Source organism: Aythya fuligula, chromosome 8, assembly GCF_009819795.1.
Source record: "Aythya fuligula isolate bAytFul2 chromosome 8, bAytFul2.pri, whole genome shotgun sequence".
Lineage (NCBI taxonomy): Eukaryota > Metazoa > Chordata > Aves > Anseriformes > Anatidae > Aythya > Aythya fuligula.
Window position 1 is genome coordinate 31,152,408 of NC_045566.1, and position 12,106 is coordinate 31,164,513.

Consider the following 12,106-nt stretch of genomic DNA (forward strand, 5'->3'; position numbering starts at 1 on the left):
AAGATCTCACTGAACAAATTAAGCCAACTATGCGCAGGTCTCAAGTCCATGGCTTCTTTCTCAAACTCTGCCTCCTAGACTGAAGTTATTATTGAATTCCTGTTTACTGTTCTGTCAACTGAAGTGCATTTGCTTTCAAAATAAGTAAATGTTGAAAAACTTGTAAGCAATGTTAAGTTTTAAGAGAACCGTACTAAAATTCTATGCAGCATATTTTGAGAAGAAATATTAATATACAAATTCTCCACAAATATGTAGAATTTGAAGGAGTACTGTCTTTTGAAATAATTGCACTTTGTAAGGCTTAAGGTTTCTCTGTGAACTGGATTATTTCGTTTAAGTTCCTCACAATTTAAGATTCTAAAAATTCATGAGGAGTTTTTAAACAACATATTGACAGTATCGAAGTGCTTCCACCATGTGAAAGGAAAAAAAAACTATGATTTCTACCAATACAGGCATCTTATTTAAAAAATCTTATTAATGTTATATATTCTGGATTTTATAAAGTAAACAGAAATGCATGGTCAGTTATAGCATGCTTTTTGTTGTTAATTTCTAAGGGGCTTGGCTTTTTCTCCTCCTTTAAGAACTTGCATTCTGGACTTAATTATTTGGCAGTGTATTTATAAAAAAAATACAAAACAAAAACCAGGAGAGCAAACAAAATGGTTGCTCTCGTACAGGATTAACAGCAGCTACATTTAGATTAGCCATTACTGTGGCCCATATCAGGCAGTCTAATATTTGGTAACATCACAATATACTATGGCTCCTGTTAATTATACCTACAAAATCCATTATGTTGCATCTATTCCCTATTAGCTAGATGCTTATTCTTAAGGGAATGCTATAAATGGAGTACACAGACATCTATAAGTAGCACATAATAAGCTTAGAGCTAATGAATGAAAGACTATTACACATACTTCTAATTATTTTATACCATGTATTAGATGTCTCATCTTCCTCATAGCTTTCTGCATTTTATATGACCACTTTTATACAGACCACTTTTTGCAAAAAAAATGATATATATAGCAAGCTCTAAAGGCATAGATATACAAAGATTGATTGGGATTAAGTGACACATTCAAGTCTTAGACGACGCAAAATCCTCCTATTGTCCTTCCATGTCTTTCACATACCAAAACAACAAAAAAAAAAAGCCCTCTATAGTTCTATAATACTGTGTATTATAGTTCTATAATAGTTCTATATATAGTTCTATAATACACAGGAGGCTGGGAAACATGAACTTTTCTTAAGCCTTACAGGCCTAAATTTACATGCATTTTAGTTATTCTAGTTTCTCAACAATTACTACAAATGAAGTAAAAGCAAGTAATGCAAAACCAGAACCCGGTAATTCACTTTGTTGGTTTAAAGATCCTGTATTTGTTTTTGTGTGCAAAAATTGCCTTAGCTGCTTTACGTATAATGGCTAGTTAAGTCAACTTACCTCAAGCAATGCTTCACTTGCAGCATGAAACATTTCATCTCTAACCTGAAGTTGTTTTTGCAGATTAGTAACAGTATCTTGAGCCTCTTCTAAATCTCGTTTCATCTGTTGCAACTGTCCACTTACATGATAAGAACCAAATTTTTGGTGTTGTGTTGGTATCTGCCTTTTTGCTTGGTCTTTCGGATGAGCACGCTTCAAGTTTAAGAAATATGCCAAAGAACATTGTAAAAGTTAAAGACTTTTACATTTAAGGAAGAAAAAAAGTACTTATTTTTTTCTTACTTCAACGATCATTATTAACAAAATTTTATTTCTCACTTCAGTAAGAAATTTGGCCACAGAAGTTAATTTGTCATAAGTCATCTACCATCGTAAATTAAGTCAAATCTTTTTTCTTTTTAATAAAAGAAAGTTAGTTCAACTTCCCAGAGAGTGCTGTTGTAACAAGACCTTCAATGCAGATTAGAGCAAAGTAAGAACAGAATGAATCAACTGAAAAATGTGTGCCCTGGTTATTTTATGAATCTCAAAAGGGCAAGAGTGGACCAGGAGAGAAATCAATCCAGCAAGGAAACAATCAGAGAACAATTTATAACCTGCACTGTAACAGGCAGGAAAAGTTGTGTATTAAGGAAAAAAGAATGAGAGAGGCTACAACCATCCCTCTTAACACCCACCCCCGCTGCTTTACCCAGATACATTACTAACTGACATTTTAGATCTTGCACAAAGGTAGAAGATTGGTCAGTAAGTCTGCCATAAACATCACTGAAGTAGAAAGTTTTCTCTTACAGGATGGTATGACAGACACCATTTTCAAACACAGATGCAACCACATAATATTCTGAATGGAGCTAGAACCTCTGTAACGCAATTTTTATACAGAATGTTTCTAAAAATAAAAAAATTAAAAAAAAATCCCAGCATAAATGGTAAACAGTAGAGAGAATCTCATTATGAGCTACATAGACTATTTATCTTACATCTTTGGATTGCCATTTTTCTTTTTTACTTTTATTTTTGCAACTTTAATCTGGTGTAGAATTTTGTCCAGGTGTACTTCTCTGAGAAAGATACAACATTATCACAAGAAATTATCCTTAACTGCATTTATATCATTCTCACTGTGAGAGTCTGAAGAGTCCAGTAATACACTGGATTCATTCTTTTAGGATTTAGCCATTTCATGACATGAGGACAATCCCTGCATATGTGAATTTATTTTTGAATAAATGTGGATCTTATATTTTTAGAAGGTAACTCAATACACAACTAGATACTTTCTCAAGGATCTGATACCTTTGTAATCTAGTTGATGCATAAAAACCCAGAAGTCATAAATGGCCTTTGAGGCTTCTACCTTCTCCCTGTTCAAATAAAAGTGGTTGATTGAAAGCAGTTCTGACTAAGCCTATCAGCTACTGCTTCAAAAGAAGTTGTATGTGTATTCTTTTAACAGACTACTTTTTTTGTCTGGGAAAGAAGTGTTTAGTTCAGGCACTAGGTAGGAGACCCTTTCTTGTCCAGTCCTTGACTGTTCTAAATCATCTCCTTTAACAGAAGTCAAGGTGGGAGAGCTGACACTGCTTCAATCTGTGGTGAAAGAACCTTCACACCCAGGTGGGACACAGCCAAGCCCCCATACTCTAGAACGCAGATCACCTTTAGTGACAGAAGACTTCTCAGATGTCTTATTCCGAGACAAGGAATAACAAAGACAATATAATTAAAATAGCAGGAGCAATTTCAGTTCTAGTATTTACCTCTCTCTGGCAAGCATCTCTTAATGAACATATTTCTGCAGAAAGCCTGTTTATCTCAGATTGCATCTGTACTTCTAGTTGAGCTTCACGAACTTTGGCAGCACCCAGTTCTTCTGCCAAACGGTTTGCACGAGATTCCTGAAAGACAGTAAGAGATACTATAAATCATGCCTGCACCTGAAAAACACTGTAAATGCAAAACATTATTTCCACCTGAAAGAACATCGCAGGACATAAGTGAATCAGTTTCTCTATTTTCTGTAAAGAAACACAATGAGGTTACCCATTTCCTTCTTTGCTCATATGGAATCAACATTAGGTCAAGGCCTAGAATATGGTAGTCATCAAAGTGCTGCTACATTCTTGTTTAGCTCTTAAGCCAAATATAAGCCTACTGAATAACACTGGTAGAGTCTTACCCCTTTAAATAAGAGGGAGTTTGCTTGCCATTAATATAGTTACACAGGTCAAGAAAGAAACTTCAGAATCTGGAATGTTTTCTAGAGATTGCACAAACAGGAAATTACCTGAAATAGATGGTAATGAAGTTGCTTTCAAAAATTATTTAAAAAAAAAAAAATCTCTGTATGAGAACACTCTTCCAAAGCTTAGACAGGACCGCATAGCTGCAGCAGTATGTTTCTAGATATTGAAAACTGGCAAAGACAAAAGTACGTTTTTACAAATGAATGCTCCCTCCTAACCTACAATATTCTCTTTTTTCTTTTTCTTTTTATTTATTTATTTATTTTTTTAATAACTGGTGTTACAGAAGGAGTACCTGTCTTCAAAGGAGAACAGGAACTGTAGTTGGGTCTGACCTGTGTACTAGAAAGAGGAAAGACAATGGGCCGACAGCTACTGTATGGGTTCTGATTTAGTCTAGTTCCTTGAAGATATTTAGTTATGGAAATATACCAGCTATTTCCCCTTTCTGTTCTCTATACCAAAGGAAATACCACTTTTTGGTGAAAAGCTTGGTTAACTCTGGTAAGTAATAACAAAAAACACTAGTACTGATTTCATTTTAAATCTGGGCATTTCTTTTGTCCATTATTAATCAGAAAAAAAATGAAATTTTCTCTTTTCAGAACTGAAAAGAAGGAAGCTACTAACTACTGTGAAATGGCAAGGAAAACCAGAATTTGGACACTCCCACAGAGTGGGAGTTCAAAACAGAACTACAATATGCATATTGAAAACTTTAAGCCCTAAACAAATGCATCCTTTCCAAAAAAAAAAAGTTTTTTAATAGCAAATTCTACTACTACTGAATGTATATTCTGCATTGAAATGTTGAAACATTCAGTCACCTTTTCTTGGGATAAATGGTTTAGTTCTTCTACTTCATGCAAGAGCCTGTCTGCTTCTCTTTGGGCCTGAACTAACATTCGACGAGTCTCCACCAATTCTGAGTGAGTGTGCTGCAGCTGTTCTTGTTTTAGCTGCAGTTGCTGACCCAAATCTAATGTTTCTTTGTACTGGTCTCCAATGCAGTTCCCCTGGTTTTTCACTGTCTGTAACAGGTAAACAACAACAGATCTCAAAAACAAACAAACAAACAAACAATCTCAAAACATCCTGCATTCATTCTTCTCTTTCAGAGGGGAAAAAACAGCAGCAAGAAAATAAAAAATACAATCAAGCCAAATTCCCATCAAACGCAAAGTCCCAAAACCATAACATTTGTATAAATATAAAAATAATATAGACTTTATAAATATAATAGACTCTAAAAGACTGCAGACCTGTGATCCATCTAAGTTCTGTGTCATCTCACAGCAGCCAACACAGAAATTTAAAAGGAAGATGTAACAAAACTTGTTGATTTATATACAGTAACACAATCATAAAAAGCTTATTTTAACACATATTCATTAGCATCTCATATATGCCTGAAAACAAGTATTTGTATAATTCAAAAAGTTACCTATTTTCTGTTTTATCTGTATGCTTCAACTCACTGTGCAAAAAAGAAAACCACCACCACACCTCTTCTAGCTCCTAAGAGCACACTAGCTCTCAGTACTCTTCTGATGCAATTATTTCCACAAGATAAATATTTAAGACACAAGAAGGTCTCATCACAGAGTATCACTGATATAGAATGAGTCCAGAGAAGGGCCACACCAAGATGAGCACCTTTTCTATGAGGATAGGCTGAGAGAGCTGGGGTTGTTCAGCCTAGAGAAGAGAAGGCTCTGCGGAGACCTTATAGTGGCTTTCCAGTGCCTAAAGGGGAATGCAGGAAAGCTGGGGAAGGACTTATTGTCAGGGGATATAGTGATAGGAAAAGGAGTAATGACTTTAAACTAAAACAGGGTAGATTTAGATGAGATATTAGGATGAACAATGATTGATTGTTGATTTAATTTTAAGGAAGACCATCTCTATAGCCAAAGCATCAGATTATTAAAGATGATCAATATTTTAATTTCTTCACAAAACGGACAAGAGTCTGCCAATAAATTTTTAAGTTCTAAATCATTAAACTGGTTTCATTTTGGGGCATTAAGATCCAGCAAAAATCAGGATATACAATACAATTATATGGGGAGAAGTAATGACAGTTATTCTAAAGAGACACCACACCGTACAATTCTTTCTAGGCAGTTACAGTAATGGCATTAAAAATTTGACTATTTGTTTTAAATGAACTCTACTTAAGAATTTAAGTAGGTAACTCCACAGTATTTGCAAGCACTCTCTTTAGTGAGAAGGCTGTTTTACTTGCATTGTTTATTAAACAATCACATGGGCCTAAGTACTAAGAATTGTGCAGTACGTTGTGAGTAACAGTTACTAAGGGGAGGGGATTGAAATCCAAGGAGCATTTCACCTTCTCAAGTGCTTCTAGGCTCTGTTGCTTTCTTTCAATTTTCTTCTTCAGCTGATTTATTTCTTGATCTCTTTGGAGTATTTCAAACTCCTTTTCACGAAGCTCATCTTTAGAATGCTGGAGTTTGTTCTCTAAGCTCTCAATCTGAACAGAAAATGCAATAATATCAGGACAGTTATTTTAATGAAATCAGAACAATTAAAAAAAAAAATTACAAACGCTGCCAATATTAATACTGACTTTGGGATCCCTTGCTAATTTTTGATTTTATTTTGCTAACTTTTTCCTATATCAGAAGAGCATTCGGGAATTGGGAATAAGATAATTTGGGAACTATCTTATTAAGTAGAAAGACACATCTTCATTTTTGCGCTGTCATATCCCTGTAATAGTTTTAATTGTCAAATAAAATATTTTTGCTAGTATATTAAGGTATTCTTTCCCTCCCTACAACACGGCACCAGTATTCTCTTCCAGGTTAAACCTGGCCAGCTTTTGTGTTCCAGAACCAGATATTCTTATATAATCATTTGTCCTTTGTCAGGGAAACCGTGTTTTAAAGCAAGAATTACCTGTTTGTTGCATTCCTTAACTTCTAATTCAGATTTCTCTAAATTGCTCTCTAATTGAATTATTTGTTGTTCCATTTCTCCCCTATGTTCACGAACCATCATATCCAACTGGGTAATCTAGATATAAAACAGGAAAAAAGGAGACATTATTTTGAACTACTATGCAGAATTGAAGCAGCAACATTATAAAATATGATAGCAAAAGGAATTAAACTAAACTCTTGTAGTCTCAGAAATATTCTTCCAAGAAGTCAAAATAAAAATGCACCCTAGCTACCTCATTTGAAAACCAGGGGCAAAACACAAAGAGCAAAGTGGAAAATTTGGGGAAAAAAAAGTCCCTAACGGAACACATTTGGTCATCAGATACACAGAATACAAACCAAGTTGAATTTAATTCAGTTTAATCTGAATTTAATTAGTAGTTCGTTATACTTGTCCATCATGTTAGAAAGTGCCAATTTTTGCCAAAGCAAAACACATAAATTAATTCTGTTGCGTTGGTGAACTCCCAGAGCAGCTCACAGCGTGCTGTGACAACAATATACTGGAAGATCTGACCTCGTTACAGTCTCAGTTCCTTCTACAGATGTATTTTTTTTGCACTTCAAATATTCTTGGATACACATGCTGTTAATTCTTGCAGGAAGTAGCAATTAGAAGGCTAAGGGCTAATTGTAAGTGACAAAATAATAGCTTTTCCACAAGGAGTACCAAATGCTGAAGCCAAATCAAAAGACTGAAAATATTTCACGTGAGATACAGAATTTCTTCACAGTAAATATGCTGTTTTATATTTAGAGATTGCTTTAGATCTAATTAAATAGGATCCAGTGAAAACCAGGAAAGGAATCTATCATCTCAAGGCACACATCAGTGCAGATCTTTCCTTCCTGTTATCAAAAATCAGTATGTCAACAGTTGTCCTGCCACTTTTTTACTAAAAGACTTATGGGATAGGTTTACATGAGGCTTCTGTTCTATGAAAATAATAGTTTGTGCCCCTTTAGGGGAGCACAACCTGATTTTTCCTGTTGCCATAACGCTTCAGGAAGATACAGCAAGTTTTACAGTCAATACTATGGTTAGCTTAGCAGTACAGTTTGGAATGATATGTTAACACAATTAAATCTAGTATACTTTTTATAAAGTATCACAATACCACATAATAGGAACAGCTGTCAGTAACATACTTGAAAACAATCTGACCTGAGCTGCTCTTTGTTTCAGTTCCCAATTCCTTTCTTTCAGTGCTTGGTCCATGTCAAGCAGTTCTTGCTTTTTGTCTTCAATTTCTCCCTTGCAATACCTGAAATTCACATATGTTTAACTGCTTAATGCACATTCAATTGCTTAACTTCAAGTGATCGAATTTCAGCTTGAAAAACATCACATCTATTGCTTAAAGCCAGATTACTTTAAAGTGTGAATCTACTGATTGGAAGGACAAACCCAAACACAGTAATTGTGATAATTTCCTTGTGGGGATCTCCCAATAACTTCATTATTCAAGCTATTTAACTGGTTATCAGGACAACATATTGTTGAAAAACAGTAGTAAATAGAGGTATCACTAGTTTATGGCCAGAATGTAAAATTGAGAATTTCACTATAAAATAAATTTATACCTTTTACTATCATTTCCACAGATTTGGGATTCAAAAAAAAAATCTAAACAGATTTTAAAACAGTTTGCAAAAAGAACTCACCACCACTTAGAAATTACAAGTGAGCTGAGAAGCTACTGCACCATGTTATCCTACAGCCACAAACCACCTGACGGTTATAGACAGCTGGTAAAAAGATTTTAAAAAGACCATCCAAACTATGTGCTATTCCTAACCAAACAATAATGTAACTAAGTTTTCATGACAGAAAAGATAGCAGCTTACCTGAGCTCAGCTGTTAGATTCATGACAGCAACGTGTTTCTCTTCTAGAGAGGACTCTGTTTTCTGTAATGCTTCTTGCAATTCCTGAAGTTGTGTTAAAGTGATTTCTAATTTTCCATTGGCATTCTGTAATGCAGATTCCAGTTCTACTATTTTCTGTAATGCTTCCCTGTGGCAAGTCTCACTTTGAAGCAGCTTATCTTCTAAATCATTCACTGTTTTACAGACACACACACAAATCAAATCGAAGTGTTGAATCATCAGTAAGTCAGGCTCTTTACGAACACCACTGTCTATTAGCACTGGTAACCTATTTTCAGTATCACTATTTTTAGGAAAATCTAGAAAGACAGTGAAATTATACAACCACCCTTTCATGGAACTTAAGTCTTCACCATTTTCTATTCAGTTCACAGTCTCTAATAGATGCATACTCAAATTTCAAGTCTAAAACATTTTGCCAATGAGAAAAGAGAGACAATATAGTAAATGAATATACACTGCTACAAAAAATGCTAACAGAATTGTTAGTAAGCCTCCAGTTTAAAAGAATGGTAAAAGTAAATGGAAAAGGAGTGGTTAGAAAGCTTATTTCCACAAGCTCTTGTGTACTTTTTTTTCTTTGAAATTGAATTTTCATGAATGGCATTACAACTTTGTTAAATTTGTGTGTCTTGTTTGATTACCACGTTAAGGATCTGCATTGCCAGCTTACAGAGGCAAACCTGCTTAGTCATTTCACATAGGGTAAGGGTATACCCACAAAAAAGAGAATTTGCAGAAACCCTTTGAAAATAAGTCGGTGGTTTGTTTAACTATTGAATTACCAACAAATTTAAAATATGACCATGGAAAAACCCTCAAAACTATCATATTCTGACTTGCTTGTACTTAATAATAAAAAGGGAAAATATCAAACCTAATACACAGAGATATAGCATGATTAAAGGAAGCCCGGAAAACAAAATAGCTAAATTACCCTCGTTTGTCTTTTCACTGAGTACTGATTGTGCTTCTTTCAAAGTGACATCCAATTGATCTATTTGCATTGCTTTGTCTTCAGCATCTCTTTTTAATTGTACTACTTTTTTTTCCATAATAGTACGTTCATTCTTGTATTGATCTGTCTCCAATTTAATTTGCCTAAATAAAAGATGCAGCCAGAACAAAATGACCCTTGTAATAACAAAAGCAGCAAATCTACATCCTTACATGCTCTAAAAAGACAGATCCTTTCATGAATAGTGAATAATATTATTGAATCTAGTGGAATTCTGTTAGCAGATTGGCCACAAATACACAGCAGATCCTGTCAAGTTCAGTTGAAGCAGTAAAGTTAAAGGAAGTTTGTTAGGAAAAGATCTTACAGAAGTAGAATTATCATTATTCCCATCAATTATGTAACTGTGACATTCATAGGAACAACAAGAAGTCACATACAGTAGGTTTTTCTTGCAACAAGAAGACATTCTTTAAGAATACCAAGCCCTCCTCAAAGTACAAACACTTTGATATATTTATGAATTGAACTGTATTATGAAGTGCCATTTTTAGACTAAATAGGTTGCCTGTACACATATTAATTCCATTTGAGGTCTGTTCCAGAACCTCATGCCTCTGCTACTTAGAAACTTTCTAAATTCCCATCTATTACCCAGAGACTGAACGGTCATTACATAGCTGAATACCATTTCAGAGCAAGCATTGTTACATCTATGTGCAGAATATTCCTCTCAGTTATTCTAAACCTACCTGAATATACTGTTAAGTTCATCTACCTTCACTCTGTTTAAATCTGCTTCCTGAGAAGCTAGACAAAGCTTCTCTTCTACCTTTCTCAACTCATCTTCTGCACGCGTTTTCTGTTTCAGAAGTTCTTGTTCCAAAGTAGATACCTATTTAAAATTGTATTTAAATATGTATATATACAACTTTTAAACTATGTAACAAAGAAAAATACATCCTTGAAATTCACACACTATTAATACAACAGATATAGTCTAAAATTGTATGTAGTTTAACACTACAACTTTGCAGTCACATCTAGAAGACAAATGTTTTTGAGTAAGTGTAACTAGGTTTAACTTTTGAATTTCAATAAACCTCACCTTAACTAAAGTCTAGGGCTTGATTTCCCAACTACTTAGCCAGAAAAATACAAGAGGTTTTTGATAGCAAAGAGCTTGCTTTAATACAAAACAAACTGTAATTCCTTTATTTTAGATATATCTAAATTAACAACTATCACCTCAGTTATCAGATAAACATTCAGATTCTAAAGTTGTTACAAAAATGCATATAAAAGAATTTAAACAACTGTCCTTACATAGACTCTTTCCATGGTTTTGTACCTGTTTTTCAAGCTTAATTTGATCATCCTCCAGTTCCCCATTTCTAATAGTTTCTTGCTGCAACATTTGCTGATGATGATGCAAGGTTTGTAGCAGAAGAATATTTTGTTCAGTTGTGTCCTGAAGATCATGACCTTTCAGTTTTATTTCCTTTTGTAAATAAAAAACCTGAAAAATACATTTACTTTCCATTACAGTAAACATTTTTAATGCATTTTTATTACATTTTTTCATGTAACAGTGAGAAGCATGATAAAAACTCAGTGGCTTGAAGTAGAAGTTTTCTTATCCCCAGGACTTCTTCCCCATTGAGATGCTTGTGACACAAATCAACTACAAACATGTAACTTTATATTGCAATAGCATGCTCTCCATTCTTTACGACAATGATTTCTTTAATCCTGTTACTTCTTTAAACAACTCATTTCTATTGGTATTCCTTTTTCCTAGGTTTATCCAACATTTCTCAGTTATGCTTTTCCCCTTTACCCTCACAAAATGTATAGTATTTGCCCCCAGCTAAGTTCCTCATCACAATTTATGTTGCAAAGGCTTTGTTTCTTATTTCACAAGCTTTTTAGATTAAACAAATCAGAGCAACAGCCTTCTCTGCAACACAGAAGAACCACTAAAATTATTACCTCTTCAGATTTCTTTTTGAGCTGATTTTCAAACATCTCCTTATTTTCTTCCAACTGACTTAAATACAGAGCAAGTTCTTCCTTACATATATCTAGTGCTGACTCAAGTTGTTTCACCTAGTTGAATGTAAAAATTACCTCAAATTAGCTATTTTTTATTAACTAGTTAGTAGTCCAAAAATGTTGAAAATATATAGCTTTTCAGACATCTTACCCAAAAATATTTTAATCTAAGAGTGTTAAAACAGATGTGAAAGATTATAAGCTTCAAAGAACTGAAATAACATTCAGAAATGTAAGAGATCAGGGGTCCTAATTTTAAGTCTCTGGAAAACAATCCAAATACTAGAAAGACACTCAAAAAAGAAAACTGATCCAACACAAATTCAGAGAACATGCTACCAGCGATGTCACGAGTATCTTCTCCTGGTAACATCCTGAAAATCTAATACTGCCTGAATACTGACTGTGTTAAGTCACCACATGATAATGTTTAGTAAAACTGTTGCAATTATTGCATGGAAAATAGCAAGCAAACACTAAGAAGTAGTACAGATGGTTTTCTTCTTTGTTTTAATAGACGA

At 34.1% G+C, this 12,106-nt stretch overlaps 1 protein-coding gene across 4 annotated transcripts in view; it reads right to left on the reverse strand.

Annotated features, from left to right (window-relative positions):
* Positions 1 to 12,106, reverse strand: part of CCDC18 (coiled-coil domain containing 18) — a 28,531-nt gene that overhangs the window by 2,432 nt on the left and 13,993 nt on the right. For 2 of the 4 annotated variants that reach the window (XM_032192526.1, XM_032192525.1), the window contains 11 exons: positions 11,523 to 11,639; positions 10,882 to 11,049; positions 10,283 to 10,425; positions 9,510 to 9,673; positions 8,532 to 8,745; positions 7,849 to 7,948; positions 6,640 to 6,756; positions 6,068 to 6,211; positions 4,542 to 4,745; positions 3,229 to 3,366; positions 1,463 to 1,657 (listed from right to left, as the gene is read on the reverse strand). In XM_032192526.1, coding sequence (XP_032048417.1) covers positions 1,463 to 1,657; positions 3,229 to 3,366; positions 4,542 to 4,745; positions 6,068 to 6,211; positions 6,640 to 6,756; positions 7,849 to 7,948; positions 8,532 to 8,745; positions 9,510 to 9,673; positions 10,283 to 10,425; positions 10,882 to 11,049; positions 11,523 to 11,639 — 1,704 coding nt within the window. The remainder of the gene's footprint in view (positions 1 to 1,462; positions 1,658 to 3,228; positions 3,367 to 4,541; positions 4,746 to 6,067; positions 6,212 to 6,639; positions 6,757 to 7,848; positions 7,949 to 8,531; positions 8,746 to 9,509; positions 9,674 to 10,282; positions 10,426 to 10,881; positions 11,050 to 11,522; positions 11,640 to 12,106) is intronic. The other 2 variants (XM_032192528.1, XM_032192527.1) reach the window with 1 other exon arrangement.